The sequence below is a fragment of the Barbus barbus genome (genome assembly GCF_936440315.1).
Source record: "Barbus barbus genome assembly, chromosome: 48".
NCBI classification, from domain to species: domain Eukaryota; kingdom Metazoa; phylum Chordata; class Actinopteri; order Cypriniformes; family Cyprinidae; genus Barbus; species Barbus barbus.
The window spans coordinates 14,529,180-14,557,083 of record NC_136726.1 but is presented as its reverse complement, the minus strand read 5'-3'; the positions used below and the strand labels follow the sequence as shown (position 1 = coordinate 14,557,083).

Here is a 27,904-nt window from a genome sequence, read left to right as displayed (position 1 = left end):
TCATTAAATTGTTAAATTCATTAAAACTAAAAATTAAACAAAATGCGAATAAAATATAGGCTCAGAAATGAATGAACAAGCTGCAAACAAAAAGCGTCTTTGCCTTGGGCACATCTGTTTGTTTCCACAGAAACAGCAGCGTGTTTCTCTCTAAAGCATCCGTGTAGAAACATTTAATTTGAGGAGTTCCGTCATCTCGAGAGCAGTGGGATGTCAGAGCATAGACATTTAATTGTTGAAGTACAAATGATTTGTTGCACAATTTGTGTAGTTTACATATATATCTAATTACAAAATATGGCTTTTTGTGAAATCATACGTGTTTCTGTCAGGGCGTTAAAGAGCGAGGCACACGCTCATACGGGAAGCAGCATGGACTGGAAAGGCCAAACGCTCATGACAGCTGCATAGAAACAAGAAAAAACTATTAGGTTAGTAAGCTCGACAGTTTAATTATGCAATATCATTCTGCAATATATATGTACATTTCACTTGTTATCGCTTTGTATGCTGTTACGGTAGTTATATGTGTGGTACAGTACGTCTTGTTCACTAACTGACTTCTAAAGACAGTTTACAATGTTTTAAACCTATTAATTAATCATTGCTTTAAAGAGTTAAATATGGGGGTGTGCATGTTGTAAATAAATAGTTAGCGAATCGTCCTGCACTTACCTCTTGTTTTAAACACATAATTCATGCTTTCCTGTGCATTTTTTGTTTGTATTCTTCAGTATTATGGTAGATTCTAGTGGCCCACAGAAAGACTGGTACTCAATACTGGGTGCCTGTCCAACAGATGACATACAAGAACTGAAACAGAAGTATCAGAAGCTCATCCTCATGGTAGGTGTTCAGAAAACTGTTTTAAACATTGTAAATAAGAACCGATATTAATAATTGAGCAGCAGATCAACATATTACAATGATTTCTAAAGAATCATGTTACATTGAAGTAATGGCTGATGAAAATTCAGCTTTGGCCATGACCGGAATAAATTTAATTTTAATATATATTAAAATAGAAAGCAGTTATGTTAAATTAAAGTTATATTTCACAATATTACTGTTTTTCTCTTTTTTTGTTCAAGTAAATGCAGCCTTTGTGAGCATGAGAGACTTATTTCAAAAACATGTGTACCCCCCCCCCCCCCCCCTCGATGGGTTACTTTAAACCCACTCCTGACCATAATGTGGAAATTTGTCCCATATAGAACACTCATGCAGACAAATAAAGAGTTTTTGAAACTTCTGAAATTGCTAAATTAATTGCTGCTGTTAGTATTTTTATTGTAATATATTGATGCTCAGAGGTTTGAAAATCGTCTAGATAAATGGTAGGCTTTGGACAGTCAAAAAGACTTTGAACCACTGCCATAAATGCCGTCTAATATGTTATTCAGTGTATTACATACCTTCCCCAGTCTAGGGACGGGAAGGAGTAATAAAGAAAATGGTGGAGGAATGGGAGTTTTTGCCTTCTGACTCACACGCAACACCATAATCGATACAAAACAATATAAGATTTATTGAACACAAGGAAGCAAACAGAACTTCAGGAGGGGGTCAAGGCCAACATAACAAACAGAACATACTAACTCTCAAAAGCAATTTACCTAATCTAACAAAAAGAAAAATGTACAAAATCCTACCCTACCTCCCTTACTATCTTTAAACGGGAGAAAAAGTATAGACAAAATAAATGGCAACCACCTCCCTACAGCTTCCCTCAAAGAAAACAAAAAAACAAATCTTAGTCTTAAAAAAAAAAAAAGTACAAAACTCACGTTTGGGCTAAATGAAACCTCCCACAAGAGGATTAAAACGCTTTCAATACTTTTGTCAACAACACATTAAACACAAAGGAAAAAGTCAGCAAAAGGCACTTTCACTCAAGACATCTCAACTCTGCCTTTTATCTCCCAAACATTTCATCTGATGGACCAATCAGGAGAGTGCAGTCATCAACAACGTCATCTACTAATTGAACTCCACCAGTTAATCCTTATCAACCTTAGAGAGAGAGAAAAAGAGCAAAACAAACAGAGCACATACACAAAAAGGGACACTCCCACTTATACAAGTCCTGGGATGTAACAAGTGCATGTCTACAAAGTTCATAGTGATAAAATTCATACCGAGATAAAGATTATGCATATTATGCTTGATTCTCCCATTAAAGTTTTCTCCAAGGGCAAATTGTTCTTGCTAAATATGAGCTTTGAAAACATGCACACAATTAATCAATGGCATCAGTATTTCTCATTAATACACATTGCAGGTTGACTTATCCCAGTCAAGTTATACTTAAGCTGATTTGTTTAATCCCAAACCCATTTTAATTACAGCAATCACATAACACCAGTCGATCAATCAGGATGTGTGCCATTCAATTTGTAGAAGCAGTTTGAAGAGTCCAGACCTGCACCTTATGCAATATACAGCAGGAAAGTGATTGGTAATGAAATTGGTGATTGTTTAAAACTTCAGTTCCAAGTCAAATCAATCAGTGTTTCATGATAGAAATGATGTCTGTTTCTTCATATTATAGCCAGACAGTTAAACAGAAGTCAGTTTACGGATCCAGAATAGAATCAACCACACCATTTGCATTACAAGTGTAACCTCAGGCTTAAACCAATCCATACTGCTGTAATACGGATTGCAGTCGGTCAGTGTCCTACATTCATTCAGTCTACTGTCAGATCAGCTTGACAGTAGGTGGCAGTAGTGTGATGGTAGTAGCCTTTGTGCCCCCTGTCTCCTCTCCTCCCTCTCGAATGAAGCAAAAAGCTGCTGCAGGCAGCATACTAGAGCCCAGCGGAGGATGTGGCAGTGCTCCCTTTGCAGCCGCTGAGAGATGATGATGTATTGTTAGAGCTGGCGAGTGCTCCAAATTGCCCAGCCCTTTATATTGTGTTCCTGCTCTCCAAGCTCCATTAGCCCCAGTAAATGAATATTTTACAATGCGTGCAAGGAGACAGCAATTAAAGCGTGTAACTCCAAAGGGGCAGGAGGACGGGCCGCTCTAACCGAGCACCAGCCTCTCGTTGTGTTATGTATTTATGACAAGTACCTGAGCCACGCAGTCTGGAAGTTGTAGAGTGACACCATAGGAAATGTGTGATTCGTGTTTGTAACATCAGAATGCGTCCTGAGAAGACTTTGGAAAACAGTATAGTGAGCATTAATGTTTACATCTAGCTAATGTTTTCAGAAATTTTTTCTCCCTGATATACACTAAAAAAAAATTGGGTGTAGAAATAATGTTCAGTCAAAAATACTTTTAAAATAATAACAAGGAATTACAAAGTAATATTGAATTAAACATTACATTTTGACTGAAATACTTTTTTCTTATAAAATGTACCCCAATAATAATATTTTTTAATTACATTAGTTTTTTTTTACTGTAGGTTTAAGGCATGTGACAATCAGATATTTATTTTAAAAAGATGTGCCCAGTTTCTGACTGGAATATATGAAATATATATAGATATATATATATATATATGAAATATATTTTAACATTACAGCTGTTCAAAAGTTTGGGGTCATTAATATTTAAAAAAAAAGAAATGTATACTTTTTTCAGCATGGATGCATTAATTTGATTAAAAGTGAAAGTAAAGGCATTTCTAATATTATAAAAAAAAAAAAAAAAATCAAATAAATGCTGTACTTCGACTTTTTTGTTATTCATCATAGAATCTAGAAAGATTATATTAATCAGCACAACTGTTTTCAACATTTATAGTAACGAGAAATATTTCTTGAGCAGCAAATCAGCATTTCTGAAGGATCATGTGACACTGAAGACTGGAGTTATGATGCTGAAAATTCAGTGTTGTGATCAGGAATAAATTACATTTAAAATATATTAAAATAGAAAAAAGTTATTTTAAGCTGTAATAATATTTTACAATTTTACTGTTTAACTCTGATGTGATCAAATAAATGCAACCTTGGTGAGCAGAAGATAATTATTTTAAAGCCATTAAAATATTTTACTGACCCCAAACTTTTGAGTAGTTGTCTATTAATTAATGTTATTATGAAAAAGAATATTAATAAACCATGCCTAATACAACCATCTTTATGGACATCTTTAAGAAATTAAATAAGTTATTTTGCACATTTAGTTAATTTTTTTTCGTTTCGTCTTTAAAAAAAATAATATATATATATATATATATATATATATACACATACATTCATATACATTTTTCTTCACAAAAAAATGTGGCATTTTTACATTCATTCCAGTATTCCTTCATCGTTCCATCAGACACTAAATCAAACACTCAGTTATGCCAGACCTGAAACCCAGTTCACAGGGATTGTCTATTTGACAAAAGACTACCCAGGGAGATGTTTGTGGAGCAGCGGTATGTGTTTGCCAGGGCTAAGCTGCACTTCACACCTGTGGTCCTGACTCCTCAAGCTCACCTACAAAGAGTAGAGGGAAGCAAAACCTATCTCCGATTCCGCCACTGGGGAGAGAGTCTAATTCTCTGGCAGAATCTGGCGTCCTGCTGGAGGTAACTGAGAAATTGTGCTGTCAAGCTTGCGCAACCATTCTCAGGGTTCAGGAAGTGGGAATGGAAGTGGACTTTAGGCAAGGTGGTGTTTCAGATTTACCACTGAAATAAAAACATAATTTCTGATATCTAAACATAAGGGTTTGGTTTCATTTGAAATTTTTGCACATGCTGATTTAAAGTTTCACTTACAGCTCAGGTTTTCACTTTAGCTATTTAGCTTTGGTCATTCTCTGATCCGCTGATCTGAAGCGTCCTAAACACAAATCGATTTAATCCTCTTAGCTGGTATCCTGTGCAGTTCTTAATCTTAATGTCCTTTTTTACTCTGGTACTTTTAATTAAACTAAGATTTGAGTGAAAAATGATGCTTTCTTGCATTTTACCAACTTTAAATCCTCCTTAGTACGTAATAGAGGCGTGTGAAAGCGCTAGTACTGGACTGAACTCGCTCCCAAAAGCCTTCAATTTTTTGGATGGCCCCAATGAATGATTTACGTCAATATATTTAAGGTTCTTTCAGTTAAAGCTCATCAGCCCCTCTTTTTATTATTCGAGGCGGCTGAGCGCTTGCCCTCTTTCACCTGCACTGTGATAATGCCAAAAAACGTTTAATGATTCTCAATCAGGAAGTTAATTTTTGGCTTGTTGCTGCATTTGCTTTTCTCATCGCATTCTGACCGCCCATTAACAAAGTGAAAACAACAACAAAAACACAAACAGAGAAGGGGGGATGAACGGGAAACAACGGAGAACGGGCGCCCCTAAATATTAATTAGTTTTAAATGTAATTGCTTGAAATGATTAGTTGAATTCAGTCTTCCTGTTACTTCAAATTAAAAATTTAATCGCTGTGGACAGTAATTGGCTTGTCCCGGATTGTCGGTTATTGTAGCCCAGTGTCACCCCATGCATCATTACCCGACTTTGGCGGCGGTGCAGCTTCTGAACTATAGCGACCATACAAAAACACAGACATACACGCATGCAAAGCTCTGCTTGCCTGTGCCAGAGCATAATCAGAGTTTGGTTGAATGCCTGCTCGAAAGGATCTAAGTTGTTTTCCGTTTGCCCCTCTCAACCTTGCTCTTCTCCAGTGGGCGAATGAAGAGCCCCGCGGCTCGGCTGACCCTCGACCCCCACTAATCGATAGCCACAGCCTGCGCTCTGTAGATTCCTCAAGGAGAAGAATAACTCTATGCTGGAAGGGACTGTCAAAATAACCCCTAAAGCTCAATTTTGGGGGCTGCGTTAGACTTCTGGGTAAAAAAAAAAAAAAATGTTTATTTTAGTGAAGCTGTGATGTTACGGTATGAACTGTCATATTTTAGGATGCGAAGTGGCGATCACATTAGTGTTTTTGGCTGGAGGAAGGAGGCACCCTTTGCCCTTCTAACCATCCACTCTGACTAGCCTCGTCATTGAGAAGACACATCTGTCCTAACTGATATATATTTTGCACCATTGTCCATATTAGTATCCATGCTCTGCCTTCACTGCTAAATTGTCCAAAAGCAAGGCAGGTCCATCAGCAAATTGCCCATGAACTTCCGTCAACTGTCGTTTTGTTTACATTCTTCTAGTCTATCTTTTGTATCTCCAGTCACATTCTCAGTTTCAGTTGTGATTTAATTAAATGTAAATGTCCATGTGTAATATTTTCAGTGAAGCATGATTGTCCTCAATCTCATTGGTCAATTTTGATTGGTAGTTTCACCCGGACAAGCAGAGGCCGGATGTATCAGAAGGTGAAGCAGAGCAGCACCTGCAGAGATTCATTGACGTTGACCAAGCTTGGAAGATCTTGAGTAATGAGGAGAGCAGGAAGAAGTACAACCTTCAGCTGCGGGGTACGTTCCCACCTGTCTGTCCTCTCATGGGCTCTCGAGTATTGAAACCATACTAGACTGAAGAGATTTGGAGGAATTAGTTGTTTAGATGGGCTATGTTTTATTGAATTTCATAAAGGCTCAGTAAATGCTTTTGCTAAGCGACCACACTTGCGTTTTTTTTTTACTATTAAATAATAAAATGTGCAATAAAAATAAAATGGTCAAATGGGATTGCTAATTAATCTCATAGTAACCTCCCAGAGTACTTTAGCAATTTCGATTTCATCCACTTTTGAAAGAGTACTAGACAATTTTTCAAGAGTTATGTTTAGATGTAATGCACAGCAAAGCATTTACTCTAGATAATAATGTCAAAATGTAGCATTCATTTCTGTTCGTCAGTGTTGATACAACTGTATTAAGAGCCTAAACAAGATTTGTCACTTGCCCTTTGGGGCAGACAACTAAAATTGTCTGAAATATTTAAAACACCAAAGGAAGGAATGAAAACAGAGCTGCTGTCTTTGGTCTGGACAGATGCTTCCTTACAGAAGAGGATAGTGAGAATTGTGGGTAGTAGAGGAGGAGAGAAATAAAGAGAGTTAGCGAGAGAGAATGTAGGTCAGGTCTGTCACACATGGCCAATTCTTACATGAAGTGATAGTCTGCTTCTCTCCTCTCTCGCCTAAGGAAAAAGCTCCCCCTAGCCTTCCATTAGGACCTTCAATAAGTGTACATCCAGGGTCCTGTGTGCCATTAACTGGGGAGCTGTGGCATCGCCTTTGGGGGGGAACACTTTGCGCAGCTACTTGCTAACATAGATCGCCACAGCCACAGAATTGACATTTAGAGAGCGTCCACAGAAAAGCCAGGCCTCGTCTGGGCTGCACATGCAGGAGTGATGGAGTTGACCTCTTCAATTAGATGCAGTGACTTTATTTCCCATATCAGCCATGCTTTGTTTTGACTTCATATGCAAGTGTTAAATAAAGCTTTGCCTTTTATTGTAGAAATGTTTGAAAAATTAATTGTAAAAAAATATATAAATAAGATATTATAATAACTATTATATATCAAATATATTTTGGCTTACAAGTAATGTAAAGCAGGGGTCTGAAATTATGCCAGTCCTCAAGGAGCTTGCATGTTTGTATACTAGTGCTATCAAACGATTTATCGCATCCAAAATAAAAGCTTTTGTTAAGCATTATATATGTGTGTTCTGTGTATATTTATTATGCATATATAAATACACACACATGCATATATTTAAGAAAAATAAATAAGTTTATACATTTAAAATATTTATATATAATATCAATTATATGAATATAAATATATACATGGAAATAAGAGAGCAATCTCTTTTTTCACACAAAATAAAATCGAATGTTTTATATTTTGTAAATTTAAAAAGTAGGGGATGCATGATATCTAACCACACCATATTGATTATTGGCTGATATTACTGTTTTTTTTATTTTGTTTTGTTTTTGATCGTTATCCATCCATATTGGATTTATTGACTGGTATTGGATATTCACTGTTCAATGTATTCATTAGAAAATGTCAAAATGGTCGGCACTGATAGCCTAGTGGGCACGTGCGCGGACATATAACGGCTTTGCGTTACGGATGTCCCGAGTTCGAATCCCGGCTCGAGGATGTTTCCCAATCCCACCCCCTCTTTCTTCTTTATTTTTCTTTATTTTTTTATTTTATTTGTATTTTATCAGGCATTATAGCATAGAATATTAACAGTGACAGTGGTCTTCACTTATAACATGACAATAATTATCGATATACATAAATATTGGTGCATCGTTAGAAGAAAAGAGTGCGCAGATCATTTAGCAAACTCTGTTGACATTTAAGTCTAAGGGGATGTTAAACTTAATCTTTGCTCTCTACTCAAGTCTATATGGTCTGCTTTAATTAAGTTTGTGATTGATTCTGGCTAGCTCAAAGGATACACTAATCCCCATCCAACTTAAGTAGCTTGCCCTGCAGTCATTCACTATTGAAATGTGTGTCAATATTGACCAGACATGGTTTGCTGTCAAACACTGTGGCCTCTATTTAAAAGGCCACGTCTGATTGGCTTAATCTTTTGCAGTTACAAAATATGTATAGTATTTATAAATATTCATGCACCCTTCTTATTAGAAATGTATTAAGTCATTAATATTCATGAGTCTTATTCGTGAGATATGAGAACATAGCATTTTACTTGTTTACTGTCATAGGAGAAGTCTTTATGCCTCTAATCAGTTTATGCATCTCTGATTTAATGACTGAGCAGAAATACATCAAGGGATAGTCATGCATTCGTTTCTGGAGGTTATTCTGGGGTACTCTCTGAATAGTGTGAGGTAATTAATCGAGTTGTTGGGTTGCATAACTGATATCTTCCATTCAGTTCCTACTTAGCATTTAAATTTAAATTTTGCTTCATTTTATATCCAAGTGAGATTTTTTGAGGTGAATGGAGACACATTAGACTACTCATTTAAAAAACGGAGCTCATTTCTTGGTCTCATCAAGTTCTTTTTTTGTACCTGTAGGGAATGAATGATGTAAATTAGTCGCAGGAACTGAAATTGCACCTACTTAGGACATTCCTTTAAACTAATTAAAAGAAAGCATGATAAAACGCTGCACTCAAACCTGTTAATTGCCAGTATCTCAGACAGGCTGCCAGAAAGGGACAAGAACCGTTACGTGGAAGTGTCGCGTCTCAGATTCCTCAATTCATTATGAAGCGATGTGATCTAATTTCATTCTCGGCCTCTTGACAATTAATTGTCATATTGCACTTTTTCACACACAGTTTTAGTTTTAAATTCACTTATTAGCCGCCTTTAAAGTGGTGCCTTCTGAGATGCCCAGCATTCCCTGCTTGAATACTCAATGAATATTTTAAGACAACTCATTTGTGTGTATTCATAGCAGCAGAGACATGAAGGCATTGCGAATACACTCTAAATGACCTCAGATGACTTCGCAGCTTCCTAAATCTTCTAAATCTCTTATAAGTGGAACAGCGGCCCACCAATCCTCTGTGATTATTGCTTAAATATTTAAACAAGCAAGGATTGCTCTGGAAACTTTTTACTTCCAGACACTCTTTCTCTCCTGCAGGAGCTCAAAGGTGTGCCCTGTTTTTTTTTTTGTTTTTTTTTGACAAATTCAAAGTGATAAATAAAATGTAGCTTTCAGAATACATTGAAGTATAGACCCTAGTCAGGTTAAATGCCATATTGAATTTCATACATTGTATTAATGTAATTTTCACAACGCACAACTTTTTAACAATTGTCCACTGAAAGTTTCTTTTTTCTTTTCAGCTGATGAATCGGTATGTTGTTAAGGGCATAGTTCACCCAAAAATTAAAATTCTGTCATTATTTACTCACCCGTTCCAAACCCATAAGATCTTCAGAACACAAATTGGCTTTCCTATAGCTCAAATGGTAGAGCATGGCGCTAGCAACGCCAAGATCATGGGTTTGATTCCTAGGGAAAGCAAGAGCTGATAAAATGTAAAAACTGTAACTTGAATGCAATGTAAGTCGCTTTGGATAAAAGCGTATGCTAAATGCATAAAAAAAAAAAAAAAAAAAGATTAAGATATTTTTGCTGAAATCCGAGAGCCCTCTGACCCTCCAAAGACAGCAAGGGTATTACCAAAGGTCAAGGCCCAGAAAGGTAGTAAGGACATTGTTAAAATAGTCCATGTGTCATCATTGGTTCAACCGTAATTGTATGAAGCTACGAGAATACTTTTGTGCCTTGAATGTGGTAATTGCCTTGCTGTCTATGCAGGGTCAGGAAGCTCTCAAATTTCATCAAAAATGTCTTAATTTGTGTTCTGAAGATGAACAAAGGTCTTACGGGTTTGGAACGACATGAGGGTGAGTAATTAATGACAGAATTTTCATTTTTGGGTGAACTATCCCTTTTAAAAAAAGAACTGTACATCCATTGAATGCACAGTATGATTTGGAGGAAAAAAATTCACATCCTCATTTACGTTTCTGTCAAAAATGTAGGTCTATTTATTTAATATTATTAGTGGTGTATTAGCCATAATGTATTGCATTCCCATATGCTATGCTAAAATGTGGTGTTAAAATGACTTCTTAAGGGGTCCTTTAGGAAATACTGGTTTGTTCATGATATAAAAATGGCATATTCTTTTATTGCTTTCTTCATACTGGACATAAATTTGACTGCATCTTCATATTATATTTCTCTCTGCAGCAAATGAACTGAAACAGAGCTGGCCAGTGGATGCTCGTATAACCCTTGATGACATGAACTGGGATTGTGGTTAGTGCTCTGTTCTTAAGCAGTTTACGGTTTCATTTTCAGTCTGGGTTATAGTTACAAAGCATCTCTTCTATTTCAGACATTGAGTGTTATACGTACAGCTGCCGCTGTGGAGGAGAATTCATCTTAGAGAAGGATGACTTAAAAGAAATGGAAACGGTTGTTTGCTGTGATTCCTGTTCGCTCAGCATTGAAGTTAAGAAGGTTACATGACACTTTTGGATATGTTCAGCAAGATTCTTATTGGACTATTATTTAGCTATTTTAAAATGGGACATATTCTTTGGACACATGGTTGATTTAAACAGGAAGTTTAAATGAGAAATTAGTTGTTTATTAAATATTTATTCATGAATTCAAAAGAGATTTATTTCTTAATGCCCTTTTAATGGTCTCCACATAGATGTTCAAATCAACCACACTGTAAAAACCTTCCCATTATCCATTTCTTTTCTTGTGTAAGGGCACAAGATTTTCACTCGCATGTACCTTACAGCAAGTGCATCACCAAATAACCAGAACTGGTTTCCAGAATTGGGTCACACTAGACTCTCACTGTCTCAGAAAGCCCTTTGGTTGTTTCCTCTGAGCTAGACGTGCTCTTTTGCTTACCAAAAGGAAAAAAGAAAACTTTGTTTGTTCCCCAGCCCCCTCCTTTTACTCCCCTGTGTTTGCGAGGACCAGGCGGCTCAGTAACCTCTTAACTGTTGTTAACTTTGTTTGCATGTAAATAAATACACTTTTTTCCTCCTCTGACAATGAAGTCACAAACTGCCTCCACACATCACAGGTCGAAAAAGGCCCTCCAGTTAATGATGATCTTTTCTTTGCCTTATTGTTCTCCGGTCCGCTCAGTTTTGGGGGGATCCGCACGGTTGCAGCATTGGAATAGGGTCATGGCTTTATTAAACTTCAAACAGTCATTAGACTGTTTGCTAAAATCTGTCGTCCCACAGTAGAAACAGCTTGATCGGGGCAAAACCACGCTCTTTTCATCAATGTCCTGAGGCCTGAACCGAGGCTAGACCTGCCAGTGGACCGGCAATGGACCGAACTGTAATCGACTGTGACATCAATTACGGATAATCTCATCACTTTTGGAGAGTGGGCTTGTCAAAGCTCTAATTAAGTCCTTGGTTCCCCCTATATGTGCAGACAGGATCAACAACACATTATAGTGCAATGATAGACATCATCATTCTATTTCTGAGGGGATCTAACTTTTAACCTAGCGTGCACTTGTGGGTCTGGACAGGCAGTAAGGCTGCTGTGTTCGTTTGAATGATTGTCCCTTTACGTCTGTGTATATGACTGTATATGATGCAAAACAAATTATAATAATTTGCATGGTAATGATGTTTAATTTAATGTTTTTTTGTCACTTCAGTAAATATTGTTTTTATATATAATGTTGGTCAACTATTTCAGTGTGTCATAAAAGTAGATCAGATTTTTTTGTGTATTTAGTTTTGGGTTATTTTTAAACTAATCTTTGCAATGTATATTCTACTGGCTAATGCAATGTTTTCTACCAAATTTTTTAACAGTATTTAAAATATTAATTACAATTAATGGCCATTACCTCATCAGGACAGTGGGTGAAATAGGAGTATATTATTGTGCTTTTGTGGGGGGAAATTACATCATAAAAAACTAGTTAAGTGGAACATTGGTTCTCTTTTTTTTTGGGGTGACTGTTCTCACGTTATTGTCCCCATTGACGTCTGTGTGAACAGTCACCTGAAACCTTTGTCAAGATAAGCAAGACTTTCACTGATCCTGGTTCTTGTTCACAGGTAGTTTTGAAAAGAGTTTCCTTTAATGCAGAGCCTTCACTTTTTTATGAATGAACTTTAATCACCATTTTGCCCTCATGGTTTCACATTTAATGCAGATGCAATCTCAGTTGTACAGAAGAGGAAACCTTCCTCCATCTTTTCAATTCCTATTTCAGTTCAAACCTAATGGCTTCCCTGTTTTGGACGAGGCTGCCTCTACATGCCTCTCAGATCAAAAGTGTCCAGCCAAATTTTCAGAGGGACCAGGAATAGTTACCTTTTAGAGAACATAAGATGAAAATATCTGAAAAGATCCCTTAGTCTTAAGTATTCAGAATTCAGTTTTATTGAAATGTGCCAATAATAGTACATTTGTATTATTGTAGATATGCACTTTCAGGCTTTTATGTTCCTATTGATACAATGATTGATACGTAAATCTGCTCCAATCACATGCTATTGATTTACGTGGAAATAACATGTTTGTCCACCCAAACAAACTAGAGCAATGTTTTGAAATTGTAACAGTGTCTAGACCCTTCAGAATTAGATTTCTGTTTAAAAATAACACTCTTCACCTTAAAGTTTGTATAATTTTGCCTCTATTTTTGGTGGATGAGCTCTATTTAAAGATGTTTGTTGGAAGCTGATGGCTCTATGCCTGTGTTGTGGTTGTCTGGTTTGTTTATGACTGGGGGTCTTTCAGAGAGCGAGATGTTTACTGCCTTTCCCATCATCCTATCCATTCAATTGGCAATAATGCTAACAGCCCTCATGCAATGCTAGACCTCTGTGGTTGTGTGTGTGTGTGTGTGTGTGAGAGAGAGAGAGAGAAAGCGAGAGGAAGAGAAACCTACTAAATGGGATACAGTTCTATTAAGCCAAAATGTAACCTCTCAAAATACCTATGAAACATTATAGGTTAGTTTTATTTCAGATTCCTTTGTTTTTTTGTTTTTGTTTTTTTGCTGTAATGTGTAGACCTGAGCTATGTGCTTGAAATATGAATTGGTGTTTTCTTTTAAAGGCTATTTACACATTTGTTGTGAAAGCAGTTGCCAAGGGGAGTCACAATGCCACAGTGTCCCCGATGTGCTCATAGACTGAACAAGTGACAGCACTGGTGCACCCATGAAGCCACCGGGCCCTCAGGTACCCCCACCCCGCCGTCACAAGCCCGGACATGTCAGGACCTGGTTTTAAAAATAACTCCTGCTTGTTAATCAAGCAAACTCGCCCCCAACCACTATGCCAAAAACACCGTCCTCCCTTGCTGATAATTATGTCAACCTGCTCGTCACACACCTTCATTTACCTGTTTTTCTTTTTATGTTAGCATGTCATACAGGTTAGCAGACAGATGATTGCTGTGTTTAGCCAGATAGACTTTGAAAGGCGCAGCAATAATGTCTCAAAGGAGGTGGACTTGCTAATAAACGACTGCAAGTTGAATTTGAAACGCAACAAGGAACTGCTTGGCCACGAGCAGGTTTCTTGGAGTTGCAACTTCATTGTTTGCCAATCTCTTAATTGGTTATTGGCCTTATAACTCCAGTGAGGGAAACCCACTAATTTGGAGTGAGAGGCAGTGGGTGGTAATTGCAGTCACTGTAGCAATAGATGTGTCATTTTGAAGTGTCCAACGCACCTGAGCTGTCCATTTTGTTCTTCGCCCCTTCTCTTTTAGGAAGTGAGCATCGGTCTACAAGTTCTGGGTCCTAAAAACCTGTCATGTGGTATCGATTCCAAGTGAAATGGGCATGCCTTTATATTTTAGGCTGTGGTTGGGATAATGAGCTCGGCCCTTTATTCCCATCGCCCGTTGCTCCTGGTGATGGAATTAGCTTGAAGCAAGCAGAGCGGAAATCACTCTCAGCTTCATGAATGACATCCCAGAGGTGGGAACGGATTAGTCTTCTGCCTCTCTCCCTCAGTCTGTGTGTCTGTCTCTCTCTCTCTCACTGCCTCTACAGCACCAGGTGGCTTTTTTTCCAGGCACAAAGGTGTTTCGATTAATCCCATTACTCTAGTGCTAAATCTCACCAACATCAAAATTACCCACACCAGCACTAACCTTCATATCTTTTTGCTTCTCCCACCCTCAGTTTGCTTTCTGTCCACTCCCTTTCTGAGTGATTGGAAAGGTGGCTATTTCAGCTGCTATTTTAGCAGTCGTCGTTACCGTTGCTGACTCCCAGCGATTGCCAATCCTGATCCAATTTCGCCATGCTGGTGGCCCCTTATTCCCTTGTCCAATAATGTGTCTGCTGGAAAAAATCCCACTGCTCCAAATCAAGTCTAATCCTAGCTGGAGACCTCATGTCAATCTTGTTCTCAAAAAGGAAAAAAAAAAAACAAGACAAACCCATACATCTGGTCCCACCCCAGATCTCTCTTTCTCTCCTTTTCTTTGGCCTGTAGGGATGGCTTTCAAGTCCCCCATCTTCTCCAAAGAATAGAGAAGGGATCACGCAACATGACCTACCAGAACCTTGATATCACAATATTGCCACCCTTGGGCATTGGGACATAGGTACGGATTAAGACTTTGCATAATAAGATTACACGCTGACTGAATGATATCAAGGGACGATCCATATGTGGCAAGCTGGCTCTCTGTCGCCGGCTCATTGGCGGGTGGTACAGCTTGTGGAGAGAGGTGCCTGGGAGAGCCGCTGGGAATCAAATGGGATTCAGATTGTAAATGAGTTGGCCATTTGCAGTCATAGCTATCAGCGACCGGATCTCTCCTAGTTCCACATTTAAATGTGAGAGGTTAGATCAGCTGTCCTATGTGTGATTACCACAATGACCCACAATGATGCCCAAGTCTACTGGGATTTTCTACACTGATTTGTATCTTCTGATCGCAGATGTTTGACAAAGACCACTTGCTGGGTGAGTCTTCCCATTCTCAGGGAGCAGTCAAAGCAGTCAATGTTCTGATTCTATGACTTGCTTATGTCTGTCAAATGCACTTCTTAACTTTTTACTTTTGACTTCTTATTCCTTATCGAAGAAAAGTCCAAATTGGTCAAGAAAGCTGGTAGAAGCTTCTTTTGTCCACAGAATACCTTGGATGCCATAGTTCAACAGTGACAGCCCCTGCTGAGAAACCCCTCTATCCCAGGAGCTGCTTTTCTCTCAAGAATCTCACCATTCATGGCTCCCCATTCCTGCATCTTCAAAGCAGCATTCCGAGAAAATCCCTCACATAAAAAGATACATGAGCTGATGATCCAGGGGTGTCGAGCAGTAGTTCCTGTCCCACTGTGTGCTGTGGGAAATGGATGTGTCTGTTGACTGGATGAGATCAATAAGCACAAGGCCACACCATCGATCCGCTGCTCTCCTAAATTACTCCATGAGTCCTTGTCCGCTGTTCTGGGCAGTCAGGCACTCTGGGGAATTTAGGGAAACTGGAAATACTTCAAGCCAGGGGGTCCCAAACAGAAAAAAAAAACATACCTGCTCGTATTAAACAATACTTTCCACACAGTGTAGCAAATACAGACCACACTATAAATGAGGCCAACTGCGTTGTCAGGTTGCGTCAAAATGCTGGACAAAAAGGAAACTATAGAATGAAGTTAAATAAATGCCAACAGAGGTTCAAGGTAGTTTAAATAGGCTAAATCTAAAACAGCGTCTAGTGTCCAGAGCTACTTTCATATTGGTCATTGGTAGGAATGCATGATATATTGGTAAAATTGGTTATCAGTTGAGATACAAATGTCATTTCCCTTGTTTTTACATTTACTTCTGCTATAAGTCTAGTTATTCTGTAAATATACTCATTTAATAATTAGCAAATGCAAATCTCAAAATGAAAATCCATTTTTCATCCTGTACATTTTCATAATGTTGTGATACCCAAATTTACTTATAGCATTTAAAGCAATACTTTTTAGTTTTTTTTTTATTTCAACATAATATAGATGTTGGCCATTTATACATTATCGACCATAATATGATAATACTTATTGGCACACAATATCAAATTTTGAAATTTAAAATGAATGCATCCTCAGTTAGTCAACTGTAAGAACCATTCCACCATTGGACCAATCTTCTCACACCGTTGAATTTTGTCATTTTGTTCCAATATGGTCCCAGTGGTGGAATTTCTATATATTACTGCTTTGCAGTCATTTTGCATTCAATATTCGTCCTTCAAAACAGAGCCTCCTTAGGCTGCTTAATGAAAACATCCGTTATCAGTGTTAATAACAGCACCCCCAGTCGTAATTGTAGCATATGATCACAGAATATGTGACACCTGCCTGTCCAGTATCAAAGCTGCCTACCGCTTATGCAAATACATTGAGATAGTTCTGTAGATCAATCTATGAGGCCCCACCAGTCAGACTTCCCAGGAGGTTTGTGTGACTGATGGCAATCACTGCCACACAAGCATACGGCATTACAGACTCAAATTAGCAAAGCGCGGGAGAGAGCAAGGGGATTAGAGAGATCCGCAGTCCCACCGGCCCAACTTACAAATTAGATATGATAATCAAACAACAAGATCACAATTGGATTTGATGACAGGGGTTTAGCGAAATTTAACTTGTTACCCATGGTTGCACGCTTTAATTTGGATTTGTTTTTTTTAATTGATGGTGGTGATTAAGGCTTCTTTGTTTGTCTTTTTGTATTACTAAATGCAAGTAGAAAGCACTTACAATGTCTTCTGGCTGCTTGACTTTAGAAGCGGCAACGATTTTGCATTTTTCAGTCGTTTTTCAGTCGTTTTTATGCATATCAGCATTTTTTTACCAAGCATTGTTGATTCTCTTGCAAAAAATGGCTGTTGCGGTGAAACCATATATTTAAAAACATGACCTTTTTTCAGTAACTACTGTCAGTTTGATTAGTTCAGACTAATTTAAACTTATCTTTCTTGAGTTTGTGTGTCTTTTTGAATTGTTCATTAAAAGGTCCAATTATGAATTACTTCATGAATGAGACTACACTAGTTTGGATGTTTGTTTTTTTTAGAAACATTGACAATAGTGAAAGATTGGTCTTGGGATTTTATGAATTGATATGGAGCATTACATTTTTACTCAGCCCTAATTTTGAAGACATTTGATAATCTCTGGAATATGAAATTTGAGTGGAAACAAAAGCAATCTTTTGACTTTCTAATTTAACCCATTTCCTTCCCTCAGTTTTTATTTCTCAATCATCAGGCCTGTAAGTTAACCCCATTCAACAACTACTAGCTCTTTCCAATTGCATAAAAACAGCTGGCATTCATATTGGATTCCCGGTCTAATTTCCTCTAAGGTAACACTCATGTCTGTCCCATCTGTCAACAGGTGAGAACCAGAGCTGAAGCCGAATGCTCTGGTGGCTGCCTGCACAAACAGCTTAATTCAATAAGGTGATGTCTGTCAGCCAATGCTTATCTACTGAATTCACACAAGGTGTCTGGGAGTTTGAACAGTGCTGGTCTGAGCAAGGTGGGAAGCTGACACCTGCCTTTCCAATCCCTTAAGACAACAGTAAGTACCTCACCTGCTGTAGTCGTGACCTGACAAATTTAATCACATCCTTCATAAATAACCTGATTTTATTACAGCATCAATTCTATGTATAGCAATAATAAAATTGATCAAAGTTTCCTTGCACTGATTCTTGAGTTGTAAAACCAACAGATTGCAGCATTCATGACTCGCAGCTTCTCAGCTCCTTTTTGTCAAAGCATTCTGGAGTTTATTCTCAGTTAAGAGCAATGAGAGCGAGTTGAGCGAAAGCCTCTCGTCAAAAGAAAAGGCCCGAAACACAATTGTTTTGATGACTGATCTGTGGCCCAGACTGTCATCATTACCCCCCATGAGAGGGACTCCCATCCCCTAAAACAATCCACTCTGGGCTAATGGCTCCTACGCATTTCATTTGTAAGACACTATAGAAACTCTGCTACAATAGGCTCCATCTTGAGAGTGCCCATCTGGGTGCCTCTTAGATCCTTTGAACAGCACAGAGGGTCGCTGACCTAGAAAGCCATCAATAAAAGACAATCCTTGGGAGGACAAATTGAAGAGCGGTGGAATCTCTCGTCTTTGCCTTACTCAGCTTGGAGTTTATGGGTGAGGCTGATGATATTTGGCCACTGTACTGTTCGTTACTCAACTTTACTGTCAAGTTTGTTTCTGAGGTGAATTGTACGGTGGCTCCTTGGCAGGAGATTTGGAACAGGCTTTCACCTTAATAATGCTGAAGTGAAATTTAATAATTTAAAGGGATAGTTCACCCAAAAATGAAAAATTCTGACAGTAATTACTCACCGTCATGTCGTTCCAAACCCGTAAGGCCATCGTTCATCTTCTGAACGCAAATTAAGACATTTTTGATCAAATCTGAGAGCTTTTTGACCCTTCATAGACAGCAATGTAACTACACGCATGTGTCGAGGTAGACTCGTGAACTTGCATCAAAGACCAACATGGAAGAGAAGTAATTGTTGAACAAAGGAGTTATTTTTGTTTTCTTTGCACACAGAAAGTATTTTTGTAGCTTCAAAAAATTAGAGTTTAACCACTTACATAGACTATTTTAATGATGTCCTTACTACCTTTCTGGGCCTTGAACGTGTCAGTTGCATTGCTGTCTATGCAGGGTCAGAAAGCTCTTGGATTTTATCAAAAAATATCTCAATTTGTGTTCTGGAGATGAACAAAGGTCTTACGGGTTTGGAATGACATGAGGTTGAGTAATTAATGACAGAATTTTCATTTTTGGGTGAACTATCCCTTTAAGTGGTTTTACCCCATTTTTCCAAACCGGTCAATTAGGCTGATCAAAATTATCTGGCTTTAAAGGAATGTTCTCGGTTTAACACAAGTTGAACGGATAGTAGGTGTCTGTCATCAGTTTAGATTGTAGTGAACCAAGGATATTTCTTTAAGTTGCCACATTCATACCTGTATTGATCTACTATAATCATTTACCACTACACATACTGAAGTTTTATGTACTTAGTTTTATGTTTTGTGGCATGCTACTGTTGATATTTGTTAGCCGCTTCGATTAACTAATCAGGCTTTGATGTGCTGGACCACATTATTGACCTCAGAAAAACAGCCAGCGATGTCATACTGCCAGTCCACTGCCAAATAACAGGTTTTAACCGCCGCCTGTAAATGACCAAATGAATATGATGAAACGACACAATAAACCACACATCTGAGCCCATTGACAGTCTTTCAGTCAAACGTACAATATACATTGTAATTTAAGCTATTGGCCCGTGGGAGGGGAGCTAATTGTTCACTTTTTTGGTCAATAATCAGAAAAGGTCAGTGGTGGAGTTGTCACTGCCTTTCACAATGCCAGCCAGGCAACAGATGTTAATTCGAACCATTACTGTCCTATCGCTCGGTGAGATGAGTTCATGACAAACAGCAGAGCGCTCTCCCATGCAGAGAGAGAGAGACAATCCAACAGACTATAATTACCTTCAGTGCCATGAGACTGATGGAGACAAGCCCTGCAGAAAAGGACCCATCACCTACCTTAGATATAATATTTTACTACCTAGTAATTTATCCATCATTCCTGAAAGCACTTGGGTCCTATTGTTGTCAGAGCAGGGGAATGAAGGCCCCCGGTGAGGACTTCAATCTCTGAAATTACACCGTTTTGGAGACAAAGGCAGGATGGAGGGAGAAACAGGGAAGCCGTGCTTTTGGGTGGCACTTTTATCATTGAATGGCAGATAGTTGAACAATCAGCAAGTCTGGGGGCAAAGTGATGTTGAGGCAGAGAGTGCCTTTTGTTTTTAGGCTGAATCGAAATGGGTTTGGGGCTGCAAATGAAAAGAGACATTCGTAGCATATCAAAATATAATTTTACTGTAACCGATTCTGTTATTTTGAAAGGCTTGGTCTGGAGAGGGGGAGGGGGGGCATGAGTTCTCATGGAACTGATCATATTTCATGCTGAAGTATGTGTGCGATAGCTGTATTTCCAGTCTGTCAGGCTAGACATTAATATGCGACACAAAGCTTACCAATTGCAATTTCATCCCTAGGCAACTTTTGTGACCCCAAGAAGCTTTCCATTCGTTTTACATTGTTTTCTGTTTCAGTCATAGTTTTTGTCCTTCAGTGAAAATATATTTAAGATTTAAGCAGTATTTCATGTCATATTCTTTCATTTTAATTGGTGGTTCTCAAACTTTTTGACTTTTTACCCAATGGTTTGCTGAAAGATGAATTTTGTTTGATTATTACCATTTTAGTTTAGAGCTGCCTAGTTGAGAACCATTGACTTAAATGGCATCTATTGAGTTTTTTATGTATTCAAATGTATAAACATTTACCAAAAGCATGTGAAAACTTACAAGATAACAATATAACGAGTACGCTATTCTTATATATGTAATATACTGTAAAATAATTTGTATTCATTTGTTATTTAGTGTGTTGCTATGGAAAGAACGTATTCAGGTGACTTAAATATTCTGACTTGCAAGTAACTTAGTTCATGTTGACTTTTGTGTTTGCGTCATTTTGTGCAGAAATAAGCTGTATTATGACATTTATTTTGTGTATATATTTTAGTACTCTCATATGTATTGGGCGTGTTTGGGTGAGTTAATTAACCCATAAACAAAGGGTTTCAGTTTATGGGTGTTCATTCACTCTTCAGCTTCAACTCAAATGTCTTTCAGTATTATTTTCTTGTCATGTTTTCATATCAAAATTGTTCCTCCTTACAATCCAATCCTTCACCTTTTCCTGAACCTTTCAATCCAGATCTGGCCTTTGGAGCAAAACTACCAGAGTCGGTATTACGAAAAGCCACCAGCTAAGTTGGTGAATCCCACTAAAGAGGAAGTGCATCTTCTGTTTTTCATTACAGCTCGGTGATGTTGCTGGTTTTAATGACCTCCCCGAGCATTCACCATAGCCAGGGGGTCATACAAACCCACGACTCTCCAGGAAAAGCCCTCCATTAATGGGAAGAGGAACAGAGGCACCCAGGCCGCTTCAGTTCAGCGGACAGATGGGAGGCCATTGTAAATATTTTGATTGATTGAGGGTGGGGTCAAGGCGTAAACCTTTGTTTTCCATATAAATGGGGAGTGCGGGAATCCAATGCAGGATGTTGGCTTGTTTTTGATAGGCCTCCCATTCCTTTGCATGGCAGAATGCAGAGACACTGAAGGTTAGGGAAGGTTTCCATGGATCTAAAGACGCTTAAGAATGTTGTGGACATATTTTGTGTATTTGACCTTGTTTTATTGGAAAGTTCCTGCTGGTCTGAGAGGAATGTCATGTAGCAGAGATGTCTTTGAGAAAGATATGGTCATATAGGAGTTTGCAAAGTGATCGTATGGGTAATAATTGTTGTTTTTTCCCTTGACAGATTGATCCGACCCAAGGGATTGCCTTTTTCGTCAAATTAGACCTGACCAATGTGATTTATTCCTTGAGAGTGTCACTTTTTTCTTTCCCAAGAGGCGTCAACAAGAAAAGGGTCCAAAGCAACAGGTGAATTCAGCCCCTCATATACACTCTCACACCTTCCTCTCCTCCCCTAACAGACAGACACTCCTAACCGGCAATCTGCAACAGTGACCAGCCCAGGGATCCAAATCAGCCTTTACCCACACATTACCTTAATGATGTCACAAAGGAATGCCCCATGGTCCTACCCTCTGATTGGCCCCCAGCTCCTCACAGATCTAATCAGGAAGTGTTGGTGTTAAGAAGAGTGGCTTTGCTAATTTAAGGTGTTATCTGCGAGACAATGACCTGTTTTGTTATTGCATTAGAAAGGTGATTTGTCCCAGGGGCTCTGACACATCTTCTCACACACATGTACCTTGTTAAGGGGCCGAGAGACCAGAACAACATGTTACAAAGTATAGACTGAATCAGATTTCATCTTTGAGAAATGATTTTCAAAAACTCTTTAAAAGTGATAAAACACAGTAATGGTTTTGAATGGTTTATGACTTCTTTTTTATTTAAAAATGTGATAGTTGTGGTCCTGGGTGTTAATTGGTCAGTACAGTGTTCTGACTGAAAACAATAATAATAATAATAGCTACTATTATTATTATTATTATGATTTAATTGATAGATTTTTGTGTACTTTTGTATAATTTTTTTGTCCTATGAAGGTTTATTTGATTTATTTTATATATTTATTTATTTTCCAAAATACTTGTCCTATGTAAGGTTGTGGAATTAATGAATTAAATAATTTATTATAGTTAGTATCATTACTATCATCATCATTATTATTATGATTATTAATTAGTATTATTCATGTATTTATTTATCAAAACACTTGTCTTATATAGGTTGCACAATAAATAAATTATTAAATATAATAAATCATTAAAAAATTTAATTAATCATCCATCCATCCATCTGTCCGAATAAGTAAATATATATATTTTTAATCATTTATTTTCCAAAATACTACACTGTGTAGTGAAGCAGGATGAATGAATGAATTTATTTATTTAGTTAGATTATTTAGTTAGTTTATTTTCCAAAGTGCTTGCCCTATGTAGGGATGTGGAATTAATTTATAAATTTATTTAAATGTTGTAACCATATTCTAAAACCAGAAATACACTCGAGGCTCTGCTGTATTTTGAATATAGTCATGACTAAAGGGTTTGCAAGCAAGGAAGCCAGCTGTCAAAATTGAACTTACTTAGTGTTCTCAGTCCTCTATGCTATTTTTCTAAACATAAATTTAATAATTTACAGTAAATCTGTTTGTTGCCATAAATACTGAGTGCTGGCTGTTCTAGATCAGTGTGGCTGATAAAGGATGATTGATATGAAATGATGTCTGATGGCGCTGGAGTTGTTAGCACATTCAATTCACATTAAGATAAATTGACTGCAGAGGAAACAGCCGCTTAGAGTGAAACAGACACGCATATGCACGAACAGCCCCTCATAAACATGATTGAAAGCTCTGTACACACATCCATCCACGTGCTTGCCTGAATTGCACATAATGACTCCAGGACACACACGCATACACACAACCCACAGTCAATTGAGTGTGAGAATGACGATGAAACAATCTTTTCTGCTCTGGGCCTGTAATCGGGGCCTCACTTTTGAGCAGAGTCCATGTGAATATGTAGAATATTTGTCACATGACTTTAATAGAGAGAATCAAGTTATTTAGTTTGGTTAATGAGGTGGTGGCTTGTTGTGGGTTGGCAGTGACCTTTGACAAATACAGGACCATGAACATGTGAACCAAAGCACTGATTAACACTTTGCACAGAAAGAATGGTAATATCTCACTTGATAAACTATGGATCTGTTTCATTCGGCTGCCTAGATCTCTATATCACGAATCAGTATGAACATGCATTTGTGGACTAACAAGGGCCCTGATCCTGTAAACACTGTGACACGATGGAACCCCCCCCCCCCCCCCCCCCCCCCCCCCCTGATTTTGGGCAATTTTACATCACTGGGTTGATTTCCCATCCTCCATAATAAAAAGAAAAAACTTGAAATTTGTTAATTAAGCGTAGGTAATAATGCTATGGATTTTTGTTTGTTTGTGCATTTTGCGTTTATTTTGTCTTTAAATTACTTTAAAAAAAATTCAGTTGATTTTTCCAGACCCAGACCTTCATCTTAAAGTATAAAAATCCATCATAAAAATATGAATGATAGTATTTTGAAAGCATAAACTGTTTTTTGGCATGATTTCCACAACAATGAACAACTGTCTCTAATAAATTGTTAATTGTTTTTTTTCTTTCCCTTTCTCTAAGGTTAGTGCAATTGTTTGCCAAGAAGACTCAAGGAGCTTGAGATGAGAAATGAAATGTAAATAAAACACAAATTAGATCACGGTAAATATCACCGGTGAACGGAATATTTTTGTGTATCATTTCCAATCAATCTGTCATTTTCTTAAGTTATGCAAAAAGTGTGCGAATAGTATTTAAATGTGCCTATTTAGAATACTTAAAATGCAAGCTATGAAATTAACCATAGCAAGACAAAAAAAAAAAAAAAAAAAAAACACTACATCATTTCCACCACTGAATATTCTGAAGGAAAAAAAAAGAATTTGAGATGTGGTGGAAATGACACTGGTAATTAATTAATTGATTGATTTTTTATGTTTAGCTTTCGGTGCTGTTTTAACCCATCATCATTGTTTTTGTTGTAGCTATAATAATATAAAGGTAATGACAGAAAATAAGTTTTGATTAACACTTGCACTGGTCATTTTTTGATGTGACATGACATTGTTTCCGTCACTGCTGTGTGTGTGCACATTGGATGGGATAAATGCAGAGCACTAATTCCGAGTATGGGTAACCATACTTGGCCGTATGTCACGTCACTTTCACTTTTCACTTTCACTTTCTGGTGAGTAAATCTAATGAGTGTTCTTGGACTTTCTAGAAAGTGAACATCACAGTGCACTGGAACTATATTGACATGGTTCAATCCCTAGCTAGTGTACTAACTACACAACTAGGGATCTAATTGAGCCACACCCCATTACACTTGCTTTGTTTACCTCATCACTGTACTAAGGAATCCAGCACGGCTTCACCGCACTTCTCTTTTTGGCTTTCATTTTTCATTTGTTTGGTCTACTGTGGCGTTTAACATTCTTTTTAAAAAAGACAACGATGGCTATTGTGGATTGAGCTAATAAAACTGTTTATCCATGTGCTAAGAAGTGTGTGAGTGTGTGTAAAGAGCACTTGAGATTTGTCCCAAACCACTGCACCCTTTGTGACTGTTGGAGTGGGTGTGATCCTTAGCCAACAAAGCTTGTTTGACTTGTAGAGTTTATTTTTCTGTTAACCGTTCTGTTCTGTTAACTCAGTTGTCAGTACAAGCCGTTAAAGGCACAAAGCCTTTTTTGCGTCGTAATTACAACAGTCAATTATTCGAATTAGCTTTTTTTAGTCATCTAATTCCCGTCTAAAAACATCACATCAGACTGTAAGAATAAAAAAATGGCTGAATGATTTTATGCCCAATTTTCTCTACCTATGTAACAAAGCGATTATTTTCTCTCCCCCGGAAACAAAATTAGAAGGTACAGTTTCCTATTCAATGGGCCGTTTGTCTACCGGCAGCAATATATAAACTGTCACAGCATGAAATCAGTTTTCTGCCTTGGTTCATTTCAAATCAGAGGTTTCGAGCGCATTAGTATCGCAATTAGAGGGCTTCAGTTATGCGATGCTGGCCGTGGAAACATAGAGCCCGGCGCTGACAGTCCCTTTTCTTTTCTTCCAGGACTGTCGGCTTTTAAGAAGGTGATTGGTCCCGTACCCTAATCGCCACAGATAATAAATTGATCAACTCTTAAACTTCTGAGAGGGTTGAATGGGGCTAACCATGTCCATTGAGCGTGGACGGATTACTCACGCTTAGTTGGCTCTAGGTAGGCTTTGGCAAGCCTCCCCACCAGGCCTGGGAATGGGGCTGCATTGAGGCCCATTCACAAGCGCCTGACACAGAGCGTGCTTTTATACCGCACTGCTTTATTATGAGAAGATCCCCAGCCGCCCACCCCGGGCTCGTCCTTGCCGTACTCTTTCTTGCACGTTAAGAAAAGGTTATCCCCTACCTTAATCCATATTGCAATGTGGATTAGAGCGCGAGTGTGTGTGAGTGTGTTTGGAGGGGGGGTTGGGGGCGTGCGGAGTGTTTCAAATTCACACAGGATCCCCCCCCCCCCCACGAGACACACTCACTCTCTCGCTCTCTCTCTCTCTCTCACCCTGATTCTCTCTCTCTCTTTTACAAAGTGCCTATAGGCTCTGGTAAAGGATTTGCATCTTGAATGGGCAACCTGCAGTTCTTCTCAATGAAGACATCAGATCAAAGTTCAACCAGTCAAAGCCCTGCTAAAACGTTAAGGAGGCCGGCACGTACACAAAGGCACGGGATGAACGGCAACTGCTGTCTCAGGAGAGGGGTAAAAAAACAGACTGGAATCCCTGATCCACATTAAGAATGGATTATGGCGTTCACAATGGAGCCGGTTTCATTTGAATCCACTAAAGAATTTTGTTCAATATTTCAGTTTTTAATGGTTATTGTAAACTTTCCATCGGGTTAAAAATGGGGGGGGGGGCAACTTCATTATCCTCTTCTAGAACTTTCCTTCCTTTTAAGCACTTTGAAACGGCAATTCATGCTTTTATTTCTTCTAGAATTCATTATTGTAATTCCTTGTATCTGGGAATAAACAGTTCTTCAATCTCTAGATTACAAATGGTCCAAAATGCGGCTGCACGTCTTTTCACCAGTTGTTCGTAAATACGAACATATTACTCCTGTGTTAATGTTTCAAGTTTTATTTGTTTATTTGTAATGTCTTTACATTGGCTCCCAGTGCGCTTTAGAATTTTAAAGTGCCTTTGCTTGTTTTTAAATGTTTAAATGAACTGCACCAACATTACATATTTTTAAATCCAAGTTAAAAACGCATCTCTTCACTACAGCCTATGAGTTGTGATGCTGTTTGTTGTCTGATGTTTTGCTTGGTTTTTAAACGTTTTAAGTCTTTTACAACATTGTACAGCACATTGGTCAACTGTAGTTGTTTTTAATTGTGCTTTATAAATAAATTTAGACTTGAGACTTTTGAAAGCTGAATTTTCAGCAGTCCTTACTCCAGTCTTCAGTGTCACATGATCCTTCAACTGTTAAAAACAGTTGTGCTGCTTAATATTTTTGTGTAAACTGAACACTCTTTAACTTTCTATTCAGCAGAATTAAACATAAATATCTGTACTCTCACCACTTGAGATTAAAAAGTATTAATTTCTTTAAAAACGTCTATATATATATACAAATAAAATGTAGTATCTGGCATACTCTTTAATTTATTCTTTAAAAAAGTAATCTTCACCTTAAGGTTTTGCAAAATCTGATTTTGTATTTCTAATAATTTTTAGTATTAATTATATTTAATAATATTTTTACTTAATTTGTATTGATTATTGCCAAAAATGCTCATTTTCCAAAAACGTCTTTAGCTCCACTAAAACTAAAATAGCAGCGCTAAAGACAATAACACACTTAATTACTGCACTTTCTTGGTGTCAGGTCGTGCTTAATTGCTCTCATCTCCTGCCTTATTTGTGAGTCAGATCCTTAAGTTTAGGATCTGGGTTTTATCATCACGACACAATGACAGCTCACTAACTAGAAATTAATCCTTTTGCTGTTGTCTCCTAAATGAGCCAAATGCCCCATGTTGGTTCCCTGACTATTAAATTGGGTTACTTTATGATATGGTATAATTGGTATCAATTGCTCGCCAGGTGACGTGGACCCTGTTGTTTAAATGGTGCTGCTTTTCCCATGAAGGCAGCGCCTTGCTGGGAGCAAACTGTACTGAAACACTTCTCTAGCTATAATATTAATTAGCT

The 27,904-nt window shown here is 37.9% G+C and overlaps 1 protein-coding gene across 5 annotated transcripts; it reads left to right on the top strand.

Moving 5' to 3' along the window:
• Positions 1–345: 345 nt before the first annotated feature.
• LOC306866866 (dnaJ homolog subfamily C member 24-like) lies at positions 346–27,145 on the top strand. 5 transcript variants are annotated; one of them, XM_079412266.1, is made up of 9 exons: positions 346–431; positions 735–846; positions 6,253–6,391; positions 10,637–10,705; positions 10,785–10,909; positions 17,808–17,993; positions 21,865–21,989; positions 24,263–24,343; positions 26,273–27,123. In XM_079412266.1, the coding sequence occupies exons 2-6, from the start codon at positions 739–741 to the stop codon at positions 17,874–17,876; spliced, it is 510 nt and encodes a 169-aa protein (XP_079268392.1). In that variant the 5' UTR covers positions 346–431; positions 735–738; the 3' UTR covers positions 17,877–17,993; positions 21,865–21,989; positions 24,263–24,343; positions 26,273–27,123. The 5 variants fall into 5 exon arrangements, with proteins under 5 accessions (XP_079268392.1, XP_079268394.1, XP_079268395.1 ...); XM_079412268.1 differs by having other exon boundaries at positions 10,785–10,900; positions 26,273–27,122; XM_079412269.1 differs by lacking the exon at positions 24,263–24,343 and having other exon boundaries at positions 10,785–10,900; positions 26,273–27,145.
• Positions 27,146–27,904: the final 759 nt, after the last annotated feature.

Bases quoted from the DNA above. Each gene is read 5' to 3' on its own strand.
- LOC306866866 (XM_079412266.1), top strand. From the start codon at position 739: ATGGTAGATTCTAGTGGCCCACAGAAAGACTGGTACTCAATACTGGGT. The intron at 847-6,252 runs GTAGGTGTTCAG...TTTGATTGGTAG, and splicing joins ATCAGAAGCTCATCCTCATG to TTTCACCCGGACAAGCAGAG. The intron at 10,706-10,784 runs GTTAGTGCTCTG...CTTCTATTTCAG, and splicing joins TGACATGAACTGGGATTGTG to ACATTGAGTGTTATACGTAC.